Source organism: Microtus oregoni, unplaced genomic scaffold (assembly GCF_018167655.1).
Source record: "Microtus oregoni isolate MIOR12 unplaced genomic scaffold, Mior012 000068F_ref0000429, whole genome shotgun sequence".
Lineage (NCBI taxonomy): Eukaryota > Metazoa > Chordata > Mammalia > Rodentia > Cricetidae > Microtus > Microtus oregoni.
Window position 1 is genome coordinate 1,865,589 of NW_024543975.1, and position 22,197 is coordinate 1,887,785.

The 22,197-nt window shown below is 39.6% G+C and overlaps 1 protein-coding gene across 1 annotated transcript in view; it reads right to left on the reverse strand.

The window, feature by feature from the left end:
• The window catches only part of Hsd17b12 (hydroxysteroid 17-beta dehydrogenase 12), a 152,479-nt gene that overhangs the window by 81,695 nt on the left and 48,587 nt on the right, over window positions 1-22,197 (reverse strand). The window contains exons 2-3 of the mRNA XM_041641325.1: window positions 10,094-10,140; window positions 7,588-7,663 (exon numbers count right to left, since the gene is read on the reverse strand). Coding sequence (XP_041497259.1) covers window positions 7,588-7,663; window positions 10,094-10,140 — 123 coding nt within the window. The remainder of the gene's footprint in view (window positions 1-7,587; window positions 7,664-10,093; window positions 10,141-22,197) is intronic.

Genomic DNA, 22,197 nt, shown 5'->3' on the forward strand with positions numbered 1-22,197 from the left:
AAATCTCCTTTTTCTGTTTTTCACTTTTAATTTCACTCTTTTGATTGTCTTACTAAGAATGGGTGGTTGGACATGGTTAGGGGCACAGTTAATGACCCCAAGTTTAAAAACAGAAGAAATACATCTTACTGAAAATAAGGTAAAGCCTAAAATGCTTTTATCATATAAACAATGCCGAATTTCTTTTTATGCATGCCAAGAAATCTTAATAGCTGAAAGGTTGCACATTTAATACCCTCTGGGTCAAGTATGTTACTGAGCAACACTGAGTATGAGGGGCTACAGAAAACATGATGTGATGTATTCCATCTGAAGGACAACTCTGTCATATCTCCAGCTGATAGTAACCCTGCAGGAACATTGGGCAAATGGACTAGACATTGTTGATATATTTATTGACTGTATATATTGCATATTGTTATTGTACTTATTGTATATAACTTTTCTTATATTAGAATGGCCTTTTTTATTTTAGACAAAAAGGGGAAATGTAGTGGCATTTCATTTGTATTTTAATAAATAAAGCTTGCCTGAAGATCAGAAAAGTAAAACAGTCACACTGGCCAGCCTTATAAACCAGGCAACAATGACACACACCTTTAATCCCAGCAGCCACACTATCTTACCATAGAAACCAGGTAGTAGTGGTGCACGCCCTTAATCTCAGAAGTAGGCTTATAAAACAAGAGGAGACAGCTCTCGGTATCAGTCTCATCTTCAGATTTCCTGGAGGCAGATCATTATTTCAAGAGTGAGGTAGAGATAAGAGACAGTGGCTGGCTATTTTGTTTTTCTGACCTTCAGGTTGAGCCCCAATTTCTGTCTCTGGGCTTTTATTAATCGTGCTACACAAGAACAATGGGCCCACCCAGGAATCAAAGATCTTTACATTTAAAAAAAATACAATATTCTGTCTGTGTGTATGTCTGCAGGCCAGAAGAGGGCACCAGACCTCATTACAGATGGTTGTGAGCCACCATGTGGGAATTGAACTCAGAACCCTGGAAGAGCAGGCAATGCTCTTAACCACTGAGCTATCTCTCAGCCCAGATTGTTACTTTTTTTTTTTTTTTTTGGTTTTTTTTTTTGAGACAGGGTTTCTCTGTGGCTTTGGAGCCTGTCCTGGAACTTGCTTTGTAGACCAGGCTGGTCTCGAACTCACAGAGATCCGCCTGCCTCTGCCTCCCGAGTGCTGGGATTAAAGGCGTGCGCCACCATCGCCCGGCAGATCGTTACATTTTTAGGAAAAAACTATAAATTAAAATTTATGTGATGAAAAAATACTTGATTTTTTAAAACAAAAGGTAAGCCATCTACAGAGTATTAGTTAGAGATATACCAAGAGACTGCTAATATAAACAGTTCCCCAAGGACCCAGGCAAGAGATAGGACTGAGATGCCAAGAGAGGGCTGTCTTTTTAGAGAGGCAAACACGTCTTTCTCTGAGGAGAAGGAAAAGTAAGATATACACAGACTTGGGAGCAATGACAGCGGCACAGCAATGTGGGGGCTCTTTCTAACAATGGCTTCTGAAACTCCTCACCACAGGCCCTTTTCCAGGAGAACGCAGAACTTGCTAAAGCACCCTCAGCAGAGCCTGCACGTGGCTGTGCTGATGGTGCCGTCTGCTGCCCACTACCAAGTGTAATCAGAATACATTGAACGCTAAATTTCAGAAATAATCTGTCCTCGAGTTTTAAATTGTATACCTTGTGAGTGGCCTAATAAAACTGCATTCCATCAGGCTCTATCATGCATGGGATGTGTGTGACTCAGAGCTTGGTCCAGCATATCCATGATGTATATGATCCTTAACCCTTAGCCCTTTAGTTTTGTTACTCTGACCAACTGTGCTGATACTGTAGTGCTTAAGTTTAAGTAACCCCATATATAAAGAGTACGTATATAAAGGTCATTAAATATGGAAGGCCAAAATAATAACTATGTTACTATGCCATAGCAGCAGGACAGATAGGGAAAGCACTGTCCACACAGAGTTCAATATTACCTGGGACAGGTGACTATGTAAAAATTGATCAAAGTGATCAACAGTAATTGAGAAAGATCCAAGCCCTAGCCAGGAGAGTGCCCTCACATTGCTGGTCCAACATCTGTTTATACAACCACTACTAAATGGTACACAAAGATTAATAAAGAATTTCTAGCAGAGGTTAGTGAGAGCGGCATCCACCATTAATTCAGAATCATAAGCTCTGACTTAAATGACAAGGCTAGAAAACAAAATTCATACTAAATGAGCTTTTAGATTAGAAAGTAACACCATAAACTAGAGGGTTGGAAGGCTTAAGAACTGTTAAAAACAGGAAAACTAAACTGGAACTATGACTGAAGTCTTCATATGACTTCATAAGCCTATGACTGAAGCTTAGTTTCATAGCCTGCTAAGCGGTCCTGGGTAATCTGAATAGGTCTCTGTCTTCACAGTTGTTCTAAGGGTTAAAACACAGCTGCTCATTTCACTGCACATTAGGAAATGCTGCAATGGTTAGTGCAAGACCATCTGCTTTTACCAAAAGTGTAACAGACACAAAGTTGTCTTTAGGTATCCCTTACTAATCCAAAATGGTAAGACAAGGACAAGTGACCTATTTTAATCAAGATGTGTCTGTCTCTTAAAGATGCAATGATACTATCACAAGTCAAGCTGCATTTCTCCTCTTGATGTTGCATTTTGAGCTGTATCTTACAGAAGTTACCAGTTAACTAACCATTTTCAGTATATTTAACAATGCTGAGTAACGGAAAGCACAAAATGAAGTATGAACTATGTCTACTTCTGCCACTAATTTACGTATTACTTGGTCTTTCAAACTTGGGTTTCTGGATATATAAAATAAATTAACCTATCAGATGTTCATAAAATAGAGAAGATTAAAATAAAATCATGGAGCAGGGGCTAGTAAAATTGTTCAGCAGATATAGGCACAGACTGCCAGGTCTGTCACCCACATGAAAGGAGAGACCAATGCCCCCAAGTTGTCCTCTGACCTCCACGCATGTACGCATACTCATACAAGTAACATTTTTAAAAAGCATTTTAACACATGAGTATGTTTTCCAAACTATGTATGTCTATAATTGAATATTCAGCAATGGGGATATAGTTACATTGTAGCATATATGTTTTGAAACACTCCAGTAAGTCTGCCTTAGACTGGACATTTCTACAGTATTAAACGTAAGGGAAACACAGTGAAAACTTATACGTATCTGTCCTCTCAATAGTAATGAATTGTTTTTACAAATGAGAAGGAACTAAGTAAATCATGTGTGAAAGTTCCTCATAGTTTTAGTTTATAGTATTGCATACTGGACTAGGTATTTAAATCACCTCAGTAACTGATTTTAAGTTTAGTATCTAGCAAAAGCTGCATTAATAAGTAATGGGCAAATGAGATTAACTGAATAACTGGTAATTGGAAAGAACATATATAATTTCATTTTAAAATAACCATTTATATTAAAGTTTCAAAGTATTTTTCTCTTTCTGATGAAAAATTAAGCAAGTCTCATATAAAATTACTGCATTCTATGAAAATTTCAAAGAATATGCCTTTCTACAAATTCTTTTAGGTGTAGACTGTACAATTACAATTATCCACTGAGGGCTCAAGCCTACAGGCAAGAGGAGAAACACCAACCATCCACTTAGTTTAGACTAACTTCAGAGTATCTTGGTCCCAAATTTCCAATCCCCCAAAAAGAGGGCCTTTTTATACAAAAGTCATGGAACCATCAATAATCCAATTGCAAAGACCACTTGCTGTTTTACAGAAACATAGGCAAACATTTTAATTAAGAGGTGCAGCCAGTGTCTGGCCATGATACAGGGCACTCCCACATGCCTCATGCCAGCTGCAGAAGAGCAACATTCAAGCAGCTGACTTAATTGGAGATGCAAACCAGCACATCCTTATTTGGCTGGGTCGACTAACTGGGAGGTCTGCACGTTTCTAACAAAACCCACCCATATTACAGATGTTGTTCTCTCTATCAGTAAATGACTGGTAACAAGCACTAGCGGAGCTGAAATAAGCTCTACTTGGTGAAGTCAGTGAGTTCCACAAGAGCACCATAGCCAGCAACACAACATCTGAGAAGTGCCCACATGCTGCTGAATGAGGTCAAGTTTGCTGCAAAAAATGCAGGACTTGGGCCTTCTCTCTTTAGAATCTGATGTAAACCAAAACATTTATAGCCCTGTGCAAAAAAACCAAACATTTATCAGCAATGAATGGTTTTAAAAAGGGGGTGGCAGAGAAGGTCCATACATCTGCTGCCTTTCGCAGCATAAGACAAAAATTACTCTTTTGTTTCAAACTGGAAAAATATATGAAGCAATATTTTCTCATCTGATAACAGTGCCCCCTTAAAGAAATGAAACAAGTGGTTGAGCCCCATGACTGTCGTCACTACAGCCTGGAGAGATTCTCTGAGGTGGTGAAGAGACGTGAAACTCAGCCTAGCTATCCCTTCTGATCTGAGGATCCAGTACACAAACATCAAGTCATTACAAATAGTTTATATGTCTAAGGATATAGATGACCACTTAAGAAGAAATAAAAATAAAATAATGATTTATTAAAAATTGTAAAAGAGCATGATTAATAGAAAGCAAAGAATGAATTAATAGATTTTAACCCAGCAGATTTCAATTCAGATTATTGGCTCCTTTACATGTAAAAGAGAATCTAAATAGTTTATAGACACTAGTTAATGTACTTTCTAAAGCTAATAAAAGGAAATGAATGAGAATTATCAGACAATGGCAACTGTTCTAATGCTTGAAATGGGCTCACAGTTTCAGAAAGGTCAATTCTTACAGAAATGGTGAGTCTGACTACCTTAAACCAGTTGTGCAGCCCAGGCTGGCCTTCCATCCCTTGTACTCGCTCTGCCTCTCGAATGCTGAGATTACAGGGATAAACAATCACTCTGTAAGTTAACTCTAAACTTTCGTGCTACAAACCATTTAAACTCAGTAACTTTGCACAACCTGTGGAGAAATCAAATGCCATCTGTTTGACAAAGGTGGTACCAATGATGATTCGACTGCGCTGTAAGGTCAATCTAAATATAATCTCTATGGTTCTTAACTATAAAATACAGCCACAAATCAAGGTTGGTTAAATAATGAAGCATCTTTGGTTATGTGGACAAATTCTAAAGATAAAAGTTCATAAAGAAAACTCAAATTAGGATGGCAAACTCAACGTGACTGTCATGTGTACCAACTTACAGCAACACTATGTAAAGTTAACATATTTTAAGGCAAAATTGGAAATGCTAACTTGTCTAAATTTATGTAAAATTGGAATATAAGACATTGAAATAAAAAGTGCTCATGAATTAAACAGACTGAAACCAGTTGTTGATGGGAAATTGATCTTTGAGAATATAAAAAAATATCCTGTCTTGTCATTCTCCACCCTGGCAAGTCAAGGCTCCGGATTTCCTCAGAACACTCCCTTCTAAAACAGTCTGTTACCTTTTTTGAGCTGCTATGTTGACGCTGCCACTTGCTGCTGAACATATTTTGAGAAGTTTGTGTCTTGCAATGGCTCTTTCCTTGACCTCTGTCACTCTAAACTAAGCGCACAGCCACCTCTATTCTTGGCCACCTATGACTTAGGCTTATACTGTGATATAACTAATTTCCTAGCAACTCTTTATGTTTTTTAAAATCTCTTTACAAATTTGGACCCAATTTAAGAATAAAATTATTTGCTAGAATACATTTTTCACCATATATATATATGTATATATATATTTATAATATATAAATATATAATATATATAAATATATATAAATATATATAAATATATATTATAATATATATAAATATATGTATATATATTTCTAGGCAGACACCAGGCAGCACTACTGAGCAGGAGACCACATACGCATACATTCTCCATACTTTCTTTTAGCTCTGCTCTCTGCTGAGAGTTGCTCTATTCAATCACTGAAGATGGTCAACATCCTGGTCAACTGTGTGTAGGCAAGGTGTAACTAACAATGAATACAATCTGATATGTCACACTTCTGAAGATGAATGAAACAGATCTTTGATCCTCTGCAATGACAGACTGAAAATAAAATGTTTTCTAAGATTATGTCTCTAAATACAGAGTACTCTTGTTAAATGGCAGCAATTTTAAAAAATAATTTATGAAGGTCTCTAGAGAGTTTCCAGTACCTTTGGTATACTAATAAGGCTCATGCCCCCAGGATAACCATGACTAAATCATATTAATTGGTTCTACATTATATTCCACCATGACAGTGTTTTAATTACAATAATAAAATTTTAAATTTTAAGCGGTTCCTACTTTTCCTAAGGTTATCTAATATCCCTAACCACACACCAGAGGTCAAAAACCTGAGTCCCAAGGAAGAAACATGAGAAATGGCCCAGTGGATAAAGCACTTACTGTTATTTCCAAGAAACACAGTTTGATTCTTAGCATCCTGTCCTGAAACTAGCTCTTGTAGACCAGGCTGGCCTAGAATTCACAGAGATCTGCCTACCTCTGCCTCCTGAATTGAAGGTGTGTGCCACCACTGCCTGGCTATACTTTCATTTCTTTTAAGACACAAAGAACCACAGCAAACAAGACACAACCAGAAACCAAATTTTTCCTTACTTCTTACAAGTTTACTTAAAAGTTTTCAAGTATTTTATATTCAATCTTAGTCAAGCAAATTGGAAAGGAATTTCTGTGAGAACTTATTTTTCAGAGCCAGCAACAGTCTTTAAAGAAATAACCCTCCTTTTTACAATAATACCTCATCCTTTCAGAATATGAACCCCAGTGTAAGTTCACAGACAAACACAACTCATTCTTGGGTAGAAAGCAATGTGACTGAAACAACGTATAAACATACAAGCATCACATACCACATCCAGAAGCATGAGCCCTACAGATAGTTAGCACACTGATTTACCAAGGAAATGAACAGCACTGATTATATAGCTGCAAGTTTAGGAAAGTCAGCTGAGAGACTGTTCATGTGTCAGAATTCAGGTACAGACCAAGTGTAGCTAACTAACACAAAAGACTGAAGCAGCGTCCCGGTCACACATGCTAGTTCCTGTTCCAGTGGCTCTCAATCACATGTTTTATGTGTTGAAAAAGACTGGAATTCAAAATATTTCAGGATATTTTTAAAATAAGTAATTTATTTTAGTAGAAAATGACAAAATAATTACAATTTAACTCTTATTTTAATTAAATGTGTCATTAAAAGTCATTTTAGTCAAATCACAATAATTCTAAAATGAATTCATGAACTTTCAGAAGAGTAATAAAAATTTCTAAGTTAAAAAAAATCATAATCTTAGCATTCAGGATGCTGATTTAGAAGGATCCCAAGTTCAAAGCCAATATGCTATGTACAGAATTTAAGACTATATCTCAATTTTTAAAAATTTTATATTAGACATTTAAGACGTGTTGTTAGCAATATGGAAGGCAGATTCAGCATTTATAGCATGAGAGGAGTGTGCCACTTCAACTGGCTACACCACCGTGGTGGTCCGGATTTAGAATGTGAAAACTTACTGATTGCGCTGGAAACCTGGTTCAGTTTATCCTGGGACCTGCTGATTAGGACAATCTTCATTCCACGCTTTGCTAACTGAAAACAATAAAAGAGACATGAATCACATCTGTGACGTTTATTCTAAAACAGAAATTAGATATATTCCCATTTAAGAAAACCTGACCAGGTGGTAAGTCAAACTTAAAAAAAAGTATCAAGAGCTGGCAATCCAAACGGAACACTGATTTCCCAGAACCCTAGGTTTCTAACAAAGCACTGGAATCTCAAACCATTTTGGAAGAATGATGATTTGTACTTTTTTTTAGGCCTAAATACATGGTGTGGGCTTTTTTTCACATTGTTAGATGTCCACAACTTCTGTAATTTCAAATTTAGGATTTGAAAAGCTGTCATAGGCTAGATACATAAAACAGGTATCAGTGGACCAACAACGAAAAGTACAGTCAAAATGTCATCAGTTCCTATAAATACAATCAATCTTAAAATAATGTATTTGGGGCTGGATAGTTAATCTTCACTCTCAACTGCATTTGGAATCCCCATGGAAGCATATTTCGGGTGTGTCTATGGGGATGACTCTGGAAAAGTTTAACTAAGGAGAGATACCCACAGGAAACATGGGCAGGCCATCCAACTAAGGAGAGATACCCACAGGAAACATGGGCAGTCCATCCCTTGGGCTGGGGTCCTAGGACCACTGTTAAAAAACTGAGCACAAGTAGTGCTACTTCTTGACTAAAGATATAATAGATAATAGAGGTGTAAGATAATCAGCAGCCTGGAGGTCTTCTGTCATGACTTCTCCACCTTGAACTGGAAACCAAACTAAGCTTTCCTTAGGTTTTCTTTGCTCAGGTATTTGTCACAGGAATAAGTAACACAGACATTAAGATTAAAGGGCAATCAAGATAAAGTACATTAACTATTGCTAATGAATACATTAACAAATAATTTCTTGAAGAGAATCGTCTATATACATATGTACTTAACACTATGTAATATTGCACAGAGTAACAAACATTCACAGTGATGTACCCTGTCCCAGAGACAAATAAATACAAAGGTAGTACAAATAAGTACAAAACTTTGTACTGAACTATCAGACAGTTTACAAGTGAGCAACACTCTGGGTAATATGAAACAGAAGTGATTCAGTACACTAATTCCCAGTTATAAATCCGAAGTCAGCTTTTATTAAGTAACAAGTAATATTGCAAATGAGGCTGCAGAAGATCATTTTTTATAAAAATAACAAGGCCTGGTAATTCACTAAATTAATCTGCTATAAAACCACTAAAGAATCCATTAGTCCACAGTGATACTTTAAGAAAAAAGAGAAACAATTAACAAAGGAGGAGGAGCAAGGAAAAGCTCTTATTTATAGAAAACACCAACTGAGCATGATGGGTCATGGCTGTAATTTTATAGGGATTATAGAATTGAGGTCAGCCTGAGCTACATAATAAGTTCTAGACTAGGTTAGGCTACAGAGAAAGATATATTAGAAAAGCACTATTTAAACTTTACAGTAAACTAATTCAGGCAAAATCAATGGGTGTGAAAAACCCAGTAGCTAGAAATTAGCTAGAAAATATGGTATATAGTCCCACAGTATGCATATATTCCCTATTACTAATATAATGAAGAATTGTGATAAACAACACCGTAATGAATTGTCTGCCTTAACACCATCAATATGGAGCACATCAGTGTGTTGAGCCTCTTGGTAGGATGAGGTCAGAAGGATTAATATCACTTTTATTACCATTTTTGCTAAATATGTTTGCCCTGAATTTAATAATAAGGAGACAAATTCAATTTTGTCTGCCAAACAACAGCCTTGCATTTTTCAAAGTGTCACTTTATAAGGAGCTGAGAGTACACCTCGGTAGTAGAGCCACTCCCTAGACAAGGACTGCAGCCAGCAAGACGGCCCAGTGAGGAAAAGCACCTTCGCAAACAAGCCTGCTGACTTGAGTTTGATCTCCAGGACCCGTGTGTTAGAAGGAAAGAAACCCGCAAAAGTTGTCCTCTGACTTCCACAAGTATGCTGTGTGCATGCATCTACAAACCTACATACACAAATAAATAAATGTGGGCTAGAAAGCTAGCTCAGCAGTTAAGAGTATACTGCTCTTGCAGAGGACCCAAAGTCAGTTCCCAGAATCCACATTAGGCTTCTCACAACTGCCTTTAAGTCTAGCTAGAAGATTCAATGCCCTCTTCTGCCGTCCTGTGTGGTATAAACACACACACACACACACACACACGCACACATAAATAAAAATAAATTAAAGTCTTTAAATATATGTACTCAGAAGGCAGAGGATCTCTGTGAGTTTGAAGCTAGCCTGGTCCACATAGAGTTCCAGGCTAGCCAAGGATACACAGTGAAATCCTGTCTAATAAATAAAACAAAATGACTGTAATAAAATTTTCATCAAAACTACTATTTGAGAGATTATTTTTTCCTTATTTTTAAAACAGACTCTAAAAAGCACTTACCTCTTCTGCATATGATTTTCCAATTCCATCAGTGCCACCTGTAACAACTGAGAAAGAGAAGAAGAATAGTTTAGCTTAAGAACTACAACAAGGAAGTGGTCCAGCTAGAGAACACCAGCATGCCCAAGAACACTAGCACAATATTTGATGGGAAAAACAATATCCAGAGCTGGACATGAAGCATAGTGGTAAAGCACAGGACTTCTCATGCACAAGGCCCTAGGTTCAATTCCTGTTGCAGAATACTTGCCTGCACTGTGACACTCTAAAACTGTTAAAGTTAACCTTGAATCAGGGGGAAAAGACAAGCTGACCATAAAGAATTTGGAGGACCCACGATATGATACAATAGAGAGACGTAGGAAAGGGGAGCAAGTGGCTTAGAAAGATTTACTTGGGGCGGCGGTAGTGCACACCTTTAATCCCAGCACTTGAGGCAAAGGCAGGTGGATCTCTGTGAGGTCGAGGCTAGCCTGGTCTACAAGAGCTAGTTCCAGGACAGCTAAGACTGTCCACACAGAAAAACCCTGTCTCATAAAACAAAACAAAAACACAGAAACAAAACAAAACAAAAATATACACTTGTGTTTCAATCTGGGAAGGGGTATCAGTTGGTCATTCCTCTGCCACTTTCTTGATCTATCAGGTTTTTACCCCAATATCTGACTCCTAAGTTTTTATGAACAATAAAACTTAAACACTTTAAATTACTAGTAAAATAAATAAATATATAAATAAGCAATACCAGTATTCAAATTTAGAATTAACCACTCATCACATCTCAAATTGAAAAGACCAAGACCAAAATATCAAGTGCCGGTGAAATATAAAGAAACTGACAGTCTCCCACTTTCCAGAAGTACCAGACCGGCACAATCCTTTCGGAAAAACTATTCGTCAACAAGCTCAGTACTAAAGATATGTCTGCCTTTTGAGGCAGTAATCCTCAAGAGAAGAGTGGCTGGCGCTCATGGTGGCCTTACTAGTGTTTGTGCTATCTGGTAGTAAAACATAAACATTAACCTCCAGGAGAATGAGCAAGTGAACCGGCGCATAGACAGCGCATAACTGACAGCGGCGAAATGAACTGAGACACACACAACACACGAGTGTGTACACTAAGTGAAGAACATGGAGGACACTCTTCTCCTAGTGCCACTGAAAGGAATGTACATTTATCAAGTGCCTGCTCAGTCACCATCTTTCCAGAAGTTTTTAAATCTTCTTAGAATAAAAAGTAAAAATGAAAAAAATAAAAAACCAGGAACAAATCTTCACATACCTATGGCCCAGTGAACCAATGATCAACTTCATATTAATCTTAGTTTGTCTATAACTGCTTCCTCCCACCTCAGATTTTCTATCTGATTTTTTAAAAACTTTGCATGTGCACGTGTGTGCGTGCATGCATGAGTGGAGAAGCATTGTGTCTGTATGTGTGAGCCAGAGAGAGACTGTGTACAGATTGCTCATGGTACCACAGTACATGGATGGAGAAGCATGTGTCTGTATGTGTGAGACAGAGAGAGACTGTGTACAAAGTGCACACGGTACCACAGTACATGGATGGAGAAGCATGTGTCTGTATGTGTGAGACAGAGAGAGACTGTGTACAGATTGCTCATGGTACCACAGTACATGGATGGAGAAGCATGTGTCTGTATGTGTGAGACAGAGAGAGACTGTGTACAGATTGCTCATGGTACCACAGTACATAGATGGAGAAGCATGTGTCTGTATGTGTGAGACAGAGAGAGACTGTGTACAAAGTGCACATGGTACCACAGTACATGGATGGAGAAGCATGTGTCTGTATGTGTGAGACAGAGAGAGACTGTGTACAAAGTGCACATGGTACCACAGTACATGGATGGAGAAGCATTGTGTCTGTATGTGTGAGCCAGAGAGAGACTGTGTACAGATTGCTCATGGTACCACAGTACATGGATGGAGAAGCATGTGTCTGTATGTGTGTGAGCCAGAGAGAGACTGTGTACAGATTGCTCATGGTACCACAGTACATGGATGGAGAAGCATGTGTCTGTGTGTGTGAGACAGAGAGAGACTGTGTACAAAGTGCACATGGTACCACAGTACATGGATGGAGAAGCATGTGTCTGTATGTGTGAGACAGAGAGAGACTGTGTACAAAGTGCACATGGTACCACAGTACATGTGTGGAGGTCAGAGGACAACTTTCAGAAATCAGCTCTTTTCTTTAAGGGTACTCAAGTTTGAAGTAAAGTTTTTCAGGCCTGGGGGAGGGGGCAACCAAATGCTTTTACTTGCTGAGCTCAGATTTCATCCACCCCCCCCCCCTTTGTTTTGGTTTTTCGAGACAGGGTTTTTCTGGAACTATCTATATATATAGGCCAGGCTGACCTCAGACTCACAGAAATCTGCCTATGTCTGCCTCCCAAGCACTGGTATTAAAGGTATGCACTACCACTGCCCAGGCTAGATTTCCAAGTTAGTCCCAAACATATTAATTCATGTCAAAATATACATAAAAAAGCAAAATTAGTCATCAAATTTCTGCAGTGTCTCTCTGTTTCTTCCCCTCTCTTCCTTCCCCCCAACTCAATTTAATGTTGGACATCCTACATGTGGGTTTCTGCTTTTTCAGTCTGTTATTTGCTGACTGCATTCCCCTGATATAACATAACATGTTCTTCTGTTCTTTGGAAGTTACTGGGAGATAGATAGATTCTTGATCAAGTTCAGGTTTAGTATCTGTGTGTATGTGCTCATGCGTGTTTCATTACTTCATTAGGTTGCAAAAGTGGCATCTAATTCCATAATTTGTCCTCATCTACCAGCGGAAATATCTCCACGGCTAATTGGTTGCCATAACATAGAACTCGGATGTAAGCACAAAACATATACTTAACTTCTCCCATTATCAATTCTCAAAAGAGACTGCCTGGTAATTAGCAGGGTAATTCCTCTTTTCTTATTGATACAGCTTTGTAAAGAACATTCACTCAGACCGGGCGCACGCCTTTAATCCCAGCACTCGGGAGGCAGAGGCAGGCGGATTTCTGGGAGTTCGAGGCCAGCCTGGTCTACAAGAGCTACAGAGAAACCCTGTCTCGAGAAACAAACAAACAAACAAAAGAACATTCACTCACGGGATCTACAATGAATGCTTAAAACTCTCTATACGAAATGGCCAGCATATGAAAGTCTCACCCCGTCTCTGGAGACCAGGGTTCCAGATTTCATCCTGCAGTGTCTCCAGACACCAACATAACACAAGCCTAGGACAAGCAAATGCTAGATTTTTCAACTCTCCTCTTCTCCTTCTCTTTCAGACTCTTCTGTTCTCTTCAAGATCCCAACCCTCACTTTTACCTGGTACCTTTCAAAGCCTTCTTCAGGCTCTATCAACCTCAATGTTCCAGAATACTGAAGGCAAAAAAAAAGAGCCCGCTCTCTGCCCGCCGATGTCTTCTCTACTTTGCAAAGCTGTATGCACTACAGCACTTTACCAAAGTCAATCTGAATTGTACTGCTGCATTTTCTTGTATATTTTTGTTGTGAGTGCACAGTGAAAAGCCTTCTGATTATTGGCAATAGTGGGACTGCAGCCACTTCCTTTTCCTCTGTTTGCAACTGGGCCACAACGATTTGAGAGGTTTGCTATGCTACATGTCCTGCTATGGGGTGTGCTGCTCTCCCTCCAGAGCCCTAAAAGTCAGCAGACCACACAATCATAGCCAAGAATCTTCACACTGTGAATTAAAATAAACCTTTCCTCTTTTAAGATTTATTTTGTTTTTTATGTATATGTGTGTATGCCTGGTTCTCTGCATGTACACCATGTGCAGAAGCCAGCAGAGACCTGACGACAATGTCAGATCCCTTAAAACTGGGTAATTGTGAACCGCCCATTATGGGTGCTGGGAACCTGGGACTGTGCAAGCACAGCAAGTGCTCTTAACCAATAAGCCACATCTCCATCCACCATCCCTCTTTATAAGCTGATCATATCAGGTCTTTTGTTCAAGTAAGAGAACGCTGATTAATACAGTCAGCTCCTCCCTTATCCATTCAATTGTCAAGTCTTACCTGCTGTCAGTTTTTGACCTCCTGTATTCTAGTAACTGCCCTCATCCAAAGACTACATGCCTAAAATATGCAGGCATGAAAGTTGGGCTCCTTGCCTCCAGCATCTGAAGGACCAAGGTCTCTATGACTGCTAAGCCTACAGCTATTTCACTTCTCTCTCAGTTCAACTCTGTCTGCCTCACTTTCCTTACAACTGCCATCCTGGACAGCATTCCCAGTACACCCCTCCCCCCCTCCCCCCACACACATCAACATTCAAATCTGGTTCACCATATTTGGCAGCATGCAAGGAGGCTCCTTTCTTTTTCAAACTGATTTTACTTATATGGAAGAACACAAGCAGTGTTGAGAACAGTTTTGAGCGGTTCAAACTAAAACAGCACTACCTTATACCATTTCTCTGGGCCCTATTACTCCACCCCCGGAAGCAACAGCTGTTACGTTTTTCCTTCTGTCTGTATGTACATTCTAGACCCTTTCTGTCATCTCCTGACCAACTCTTTTTAGTACTAGACTTGCAGCTGATGAAAATTTCCCCACCTTTCTCATTCTCCATCCTCCCAATTAAGTTATATTGCAATGTTCTGTCAATAATTGGCATTTATGTTACTGGAACACTGAAAATACATCCCCCTAGTAACCACAAGTTGGTACAAAGCTGGGGGTGTAGCTTACTAACACTAAGCTAACACATGAGGCTCTTGGTTAAAGCTCCTGAAGTGTAAAAAGAAAAACTGGGGTAAGACAGAGGTATTATCTCTCACAGGTCCTCAACAAGACTACCCTCACTTCAGATACACTCCAATTTCAGAGGTCTCTAACTAGCTTAATCGAATGACTATAATTTAGGGGATTTCCAGAATCTTCTCGAGTTGGATAATTCAAAATTCATAAAACTCAGCCTTCTAATTCACTTTACTGCAGAGCATACGAGTCAGTACCAACTGAAGGGCAGGCTGGGTAAGGTCTGAGAGGGGCTCACATGCAGTTTCCATCCTACCCCTGGGAAACAAATCACAGCAAGGACATAGTCTTCCCAGTACATACATGGCTTTCCCAACCAGGACTTCCACTCAAGCTCAGCTTTCATCATAAATACACAGGAGGGAATCTACTCCTTAACTCTCCTCCAGAAACCAGCAACCAGCAGGCTGAGCCATTACCACTAAGCTCAAAGCTTCAACCTCTAATCACACAGTCTTTCTAGAATGAACAGTTCATTAGCCTCAACTACCGATGGCCCACCTATAAAATAATAAAAATATAAGAATATAGGTGCTCCAACAAGCCACCCCCCAACCAAAGACAAGAGCCAGTCAAGGTCTTTGTTACACCATTATTATGGTTAAATATTCACAACTGAGCCAAATACTAGTCTGTAATTACACTGCACTTCCCAGTCAACCTTCTATTTTTCCTGAACACAAATTTGTCCCTCCTCCTTTATGTGGTCTTTTTAAATCCTCTTCCATCCCCCTAACAACCTCACTTTTGCTGCTGCTGCTGCTTCTTTAAGACAGGGTCTCATGTAACCCCAACCGGCCTCACACTTGCTATATGGGAGGACTTTCTCCTCCTGGTGCTGAGATTGTAGGTATATACAGCCCTGCTTTAACAGCCTCTCGATACAATGCTCCACACAATCAACCCCATTCCAGACTTCAGGAAGGACCTGCCCAGAGCACTCCAGCTCATCTTGCACTGCACTCTGGACTACTTCTCTTAACCTGTTACACCAGAGGTAGATACACCGCCTTGGAATCATCTTCCTCCCTCCTGTACTGAAGCTCATATTTTATAGATCATGGCTTCCTGCCTCAGTATAATAGTAGACTTGGCAGTATCTTCCCAAGGGAAAAATGTGTTGAGACACTTTAATAAACATGTTTTAAAATACATTTTAAATTTTTCAGATAGTTTTAGATGCACAGTTTTTAAAAAGTGAAGTTATTCAGTTATCTCTTCTCCTGTCCCAGTCTCCTGCTAACAGCCTACATGACTATGGCAGCAACACAGAAACACAGCATCTACAGTCCATCTTCTAGGCAGACCTCCTTACTTGTCTCTAAATGTCTTCTTCCGGTCCTAGTATACCATCCAGGGTAGTATTACACTTCCTCAACATGCTCCTTCTGTCACAATGGAAAGCAATGGCTTTACCTTGCATTATCTGTCCTTTAGCTAATTTAAAAAGTGTGTGTGTGAGAGACACAGAACCTGGAGGTGGAGTGTTGTGAGACATTTCAGAGGCGCTCTGACACTCCCAAGACTGCCAATAAAGTTAAGCCTGAAATCGGAGGGTGGCATCAACATTCAGTTGGCCAGAATTAACCATAGAGTTTTTGGTAGACACAGGAAGAACTAAAGGAAGGGGTTAGAAAGATCAGAGGGCCTTTCTGATTTGCAAGTGTGAAGAAGCAGGATCAGGGGCTCATTCCTCTGTTGCACTTTGGATCGATCAGGTTTTTACCTCAATATCTGACTCTGGAGTTTTATTTAATAATAGAATAATATAAGTAATCACTTCAGTGGAGAACTCTGTTAGACACCTCAGCTCTTCAATAACCAGTGCTGTATACAATGGCCAGACAATTGGGGGTTAAATTATCATTTTCACAGCAGAAAAAGTGACAGATCTTTCTGTTTTCCAGGACATACGCCAAATACTACACTTTTAATAATATACAATACAGAGAAGCAATTCTCAGTCAATTCGATAACTGTAGGAAAGAAATGAAGACAGAAATTGAAGAAGGATGAGGAGAAATGTATTTTTCTGCGTTAAAGTTACAACCCCTCTGCAATGAGTTTCAAGGTTAGTATTTTTAAATAAAATAACACTGTGATTCTCAGTGTGAACATTTCACCATTTTTACTGTCAGGAGAGTTAAACTCCATTGTTAACTCAGGAATATAACCGAAACATCATCTTAAATTAAGAGTCTGCTGGTTGCAGCTTCTACAAAAATAGAGAAAGACCTTTTTTAAAAAATTCCTTTTACCATTAAACCGTTCAATCATATGCAGGCATTGCCTTTCCACAAAACAAGGCTCTTTACTGTTAGGCATACAAAGCTAGGAAAACTGAGCCAGTAAGCTCCATTTCTACTCCAGTTTCCCAGAAGGCAGTGCTTCCCAAGATTACTCAAAATTTTCTTAAGGTGAATCATTCTTCTTAAAAATGATGTAATAGAAAACTTAATGATCTGCTTTTTATTCATTTGTTTGATTTCTATTTGAAAAGGCATTAGTTCCTAACAGATTAGTGACAGAGTGACTTGAAAACACTCAAGAGCATCTCTTGATTTCTCTGTAGGAAACAAAGATCTAGATTTGTTTTTATTTCTACACACACACACACACACACACACACACACACACATCAAAAACTAAGCACTTAGAACTGCAGTGAAATGAAAAGATGAAGTGTGTAAAAATGCACTTTCATGTATTTCCCGGGTTAGAGCTTGCTACTGCCTTCCTTACCAACTGTGCTCACTTCCCTTACTTCTTTGCAATGGAAAGTTGTTCTTCCCCAGATATAATAATGGTATGCACCTATAAACCCAGACTGTGGGAGGATAAGACAGGAGGGTTTTAATTTCTGAGCCAACCTAGGCTACATGACAGAGTCCAGGACGGCCTAATTATATAGAAAATCTCTCATCTCAAACAAACAAACAAACAAACAAACAGATTCATAGGAGAGAGTGGTTAAGACTTGGGTTCAATTCTCAGCCTAATACAACAGAGTGGCACCCAACATGCTAATGAACTCCACGTAAAACCTGAGAAGGCTTAAAAATAAGGGAGAGAGAGTTTAACACAAATTTTTGCTGTTTGTTGGTGGCGTGCTGTAGAGAGATTTCCTGATTCGGCATCAGCAGCAGAAAAAACGCTGCGTCATTTTAAAGTGCAGCTTCTTGGGGCTGTGCTGCCAGCGTGAACTCCGGCTTTAAGGCATTTCAATGGATTTTATGTTTGTGTTCCCGCTTGGGATCGGAAGGAGAGTGCTCTGAGACCGTGCTGATGGCTTAGCGCTCCCTGCACCTGGGCAGACAGCAGAATCAGGCTTAGGTCCGCGGAAGAGCATGGCGGATTCCTGCCAGTGTTTTCAGACTGCACAGTGCTCTGCGTGTCAGATTTGGATGTAACTTGGATGAAAAGAATTTCTGTGCTGCACGCTCAGTCTCAGAATTAAAGTGCTGAGTGCCGCTCCCACCTGGCGGCCCCAGAGCTAGCACAAAATGGTACGTCCTCCATTTTGAAATTTTCCTGACTCAGCAGCAGGAAAAAACTGGCTGTTTTAAAATGCCAGCTTTCTGGGCTGTGCCGCCATTGCTATCTGTCTCCTGCAGGAGACAGAGCTTTTGAATGGAGCATTTGGAGTAAAGTGCTAGATTTGTTTGATGGCAACTAGACTGCTGTGTGCCTAAAAGGGGGACATTGCGTGCTGCAGCTCAGAGGCACAAGCAGCTCCGCCATGCTAGTGGTGCAATGTGCAAGGATCAGAGGCACGAGCGGCTCTGCCATGTTGGACTGGGTGGGGCCAGCAGGCAGTACCTGTTTTTGACCTAGGAATGTCACAGCTTAGATTCTTAAGCACCTAGTGATTTAAAGGCACAAATCAAAAGTGCTCCTGGATAGTAAAAAATTGCAGATTCACAATAGGACAGATTCAGACCACTAAATGAGTCACACTGTTGGATGAATGTATGTAGGCTTGAGAGAGAGAAGAAAAAGAATATAGAGAATAAAGTTAATGTTTTTTTTTTAAAAAAAGGTAAAGTCTTAAAAGAGACAGAGTACAGATAGTTAAGAGATTAAAAGAAATAAAGAAAAATAAGCCACGTAAAAATGGAAAATTCACAGAGAGTCTGGATTATGTACATTGTGTTTTCTTTAAAATTTTTGACTGTAAAGGAACTAAGTACAGAGAGACATTTCATTACATGGGCTGCCAAGCTAAACCAGAATGGATACAAGGGTATTACGATTTCAAAATTTGGGTCTAAGAATATGATGCTTTGGAGAGGGTCTTCTTTTGTTTTCACAGAGGACCAGACCTTGTGGATTTCTTCTATTCCAATTTGGTATGATAGACCACGCCCTCCTGAAAGGTTGTTGTGAACACCCTCAGAAAATTGCTTCGCTCAACTGCCAACTGAGATGAAACTAGCACACAGGTTATACCATGAAAGACCTAATTAACGACGCCCCCATTCAGCAGGAAGCAGTTTGGAGAGAAAAAACTACGCCCATGTTCCCAAAATATTGTTTATAAATGTTCTTTTACATTTAAAGGGGGAAATGATATAGGTATGAATAATTTGCATTGGTATGGATTTTAAAGTCATTTTTGTTATATGTATATGTATTTCTGATCTTGAATAAGGTGTTGTGATTGTGTAGTTCATTTTTAAAATGTAATGTATAATTAGGAAATATAGGTTGTTGATGGATAATCATAAATAATAGTCAAGTGTGTAGTCATGTCACTTAGATTTTCTAGATATATAGAGATATATTTCAGATAGGCATTCTTCATATCTCTCAAAGGCTACAGAATATGGCATTTAAAATATTTTAATAACTTAGGGATTTTCATGACAATGAGACACGTCTGCTCCTGGCAGCACCAATCTACTTCAAGAAGAAGATGGGCATCAAAGAGGCACCTTATGGAGTTTGATAGCCATTTGGGCAAGAAACTGCTCTTGCCTGGACTGTTGCACAAACTGGACACAGAGAACCCACAGAGAGAGGACTACTGAACTTGCCTAAAGGTGAGATGATCTTTTGGGGTTCCTGATTCATGAAAGAGTCTGTGAGACATTCTGCAGGACACAGCAGATAATGACTGACTGCCTTTGAAATTTCCTGCTTCATGGAAATGTCTCTGGATACTATGGGCCTGTAGGCCGAAAATGGATGCCCCAATGGTACAGAGGAACTTTGGGTGACTGTCCAGGCAGTGAGATGTCTCTGTCATTTCTAGAGCTTTGGATTTCTTGTTTACTTAGGTAATATTATATCCTTCTGGAGTCTTTGATGGAGCTGAAGAATGGATATAGTTTTCCATTGTTATGATAAAAGATAAAGTAGATATAAATATTGTAACTGTAATTCTTACTTGATAACTGTTTTGTTATATGTAATTTTGCTATGTTAAAATGAAAGCCTTTCTTTTTTGTTTAAACAGAAAAGGGGGAAATGATGTGGGAGTGATTTCTTATTAATAAAGAAACTGCCTAGACGCATTTGATAGGCCAACCCTTAGGTAGGCGGAGTAAACAGAACAGAATGCTGGGAGAAAGAAGCTGAGTCAAGGAGTCGCCATGATTCTCCCACTCCAGGCAGACGCAGGTTAAGATCATTCCTGGTAAGCCAGCTCGTAGGCTACACAGATTATAAGAAATGGGCTAGTCCAGGTGCGAGAGTTAGCCGAGAAAAGGCTAGATATAATGGGCCAAGCAGTATTTAAAAGAATACAGTTTCCGTGTAATTATTTTGGGTAAAGCTAGCCGTGCAGGCGGCTGGGTGCCAGGGACGCAGCCCCACTGCTCTTATTTCTACAAGCATCTACGTGGCAGCTCATAACCATCTGCAACTCCAGTTCCAAGAGATCTGATGTCCTCTTCTGACTTCTACAAACTCTTGTACACAAATCGTGCATATACATACAGTCAAGCACATACAGATACATGCACACAAAATAATACATAAATAAATACTTTAAAAATTATCACTTTTAGGAACAGTTTATACTTTATAATTTCAGTCATTTGCCAAGAAGTGACAGTGTCCCTCCTGTCAACTATATAAAACCAAAACCACAAATCCACTCACTTCTTCCCACTGCCACCACCCAGAGTTCCTCTCCAGGAACTCCAAAAGCATCGAAAGCATTTGCCTCACTTTATTCTTATCCCCCGCCGCCGTTCATTCTCCATACCTGGGCCAAAGTAATTACTCCAAACTACAAATCTGAACATCATTTTCCTGCCTAACACCTGTGAGTCAGTGTCTGTCTATTTCTCCACAAAGTACTAAGCCAGTGGCTCCAACACGAGACGATTAGTGAAGTTCTGGTGGATGGATGAATGAATGAGTGAATGACTAAACTCCCCCACCTTCAGCTTTTACCAAGCCCTTGGTAAGTTGACCTTACCTCCCACCAGACATGCTAGAATGTGTCCACTCCCTCCAAGGCAGCACTCTCTTTATGAGCACAATCCTATTTACTCCCAATATATATTATTATGGTTTGAATATGTCCTTGCTAAAATTTAGATGTTAAAACTCAATGGTCAATGTGATAACAGGCCAAGGTGGGGCCTTTAAGAAGTATTTATGCCATGAGGTTTCTACCTTTTTGCATGAGATTCATCAAGACTTTATAAACCATGCAGCCTTCACTTAGCCTCCCCGCGCTCTGTCCCTGTCATTCAGGGAAACCGCATTCCAGGGGTACAGCAAGTCACTGAACTGGAGAATACTTTCAAATACATGCAAGTCTGTTAGCATCTTGATCTTGGACTTCCCAGCATGCAACACAATGGGGACTTAAGCTTCTGGCTGTCTCAATCTCTGCAGCTGTTCTGGCAGCTCAAACAGAGGCACACTCAAAGCAGAATTCTGCTTTCTATCCTGGAGGTTTTCACTTGAACATCTGCTCTCCTTGCCCCCCTTTACGACTAGACTGTTAGAATCTCACAGTCCTCTATACTTCCCCTCATGGCATTAATTACATAGGTTTCCACAGCACAAGATCTGTCTGGGTCTCCACAGTCTATCTGCTAGGGCAGTGACTGATTTAAAAAAAAAAAAAAGTAACAGAAAGACAGTTCAGTGGTCAAGAGCACTTGTGGCTCTTGCAGACGACCTGGTTTGGTCTTAGCAGCAACAAGATTGATTTATAAACTATAATTCCAGTTCCAGGGAACCCAATGCCCTTTTCTGACCTCCATGGGCACTATGCATGTACATGCATACATGCAGGTAAAACACTCATACACATAAAATAAGTATTT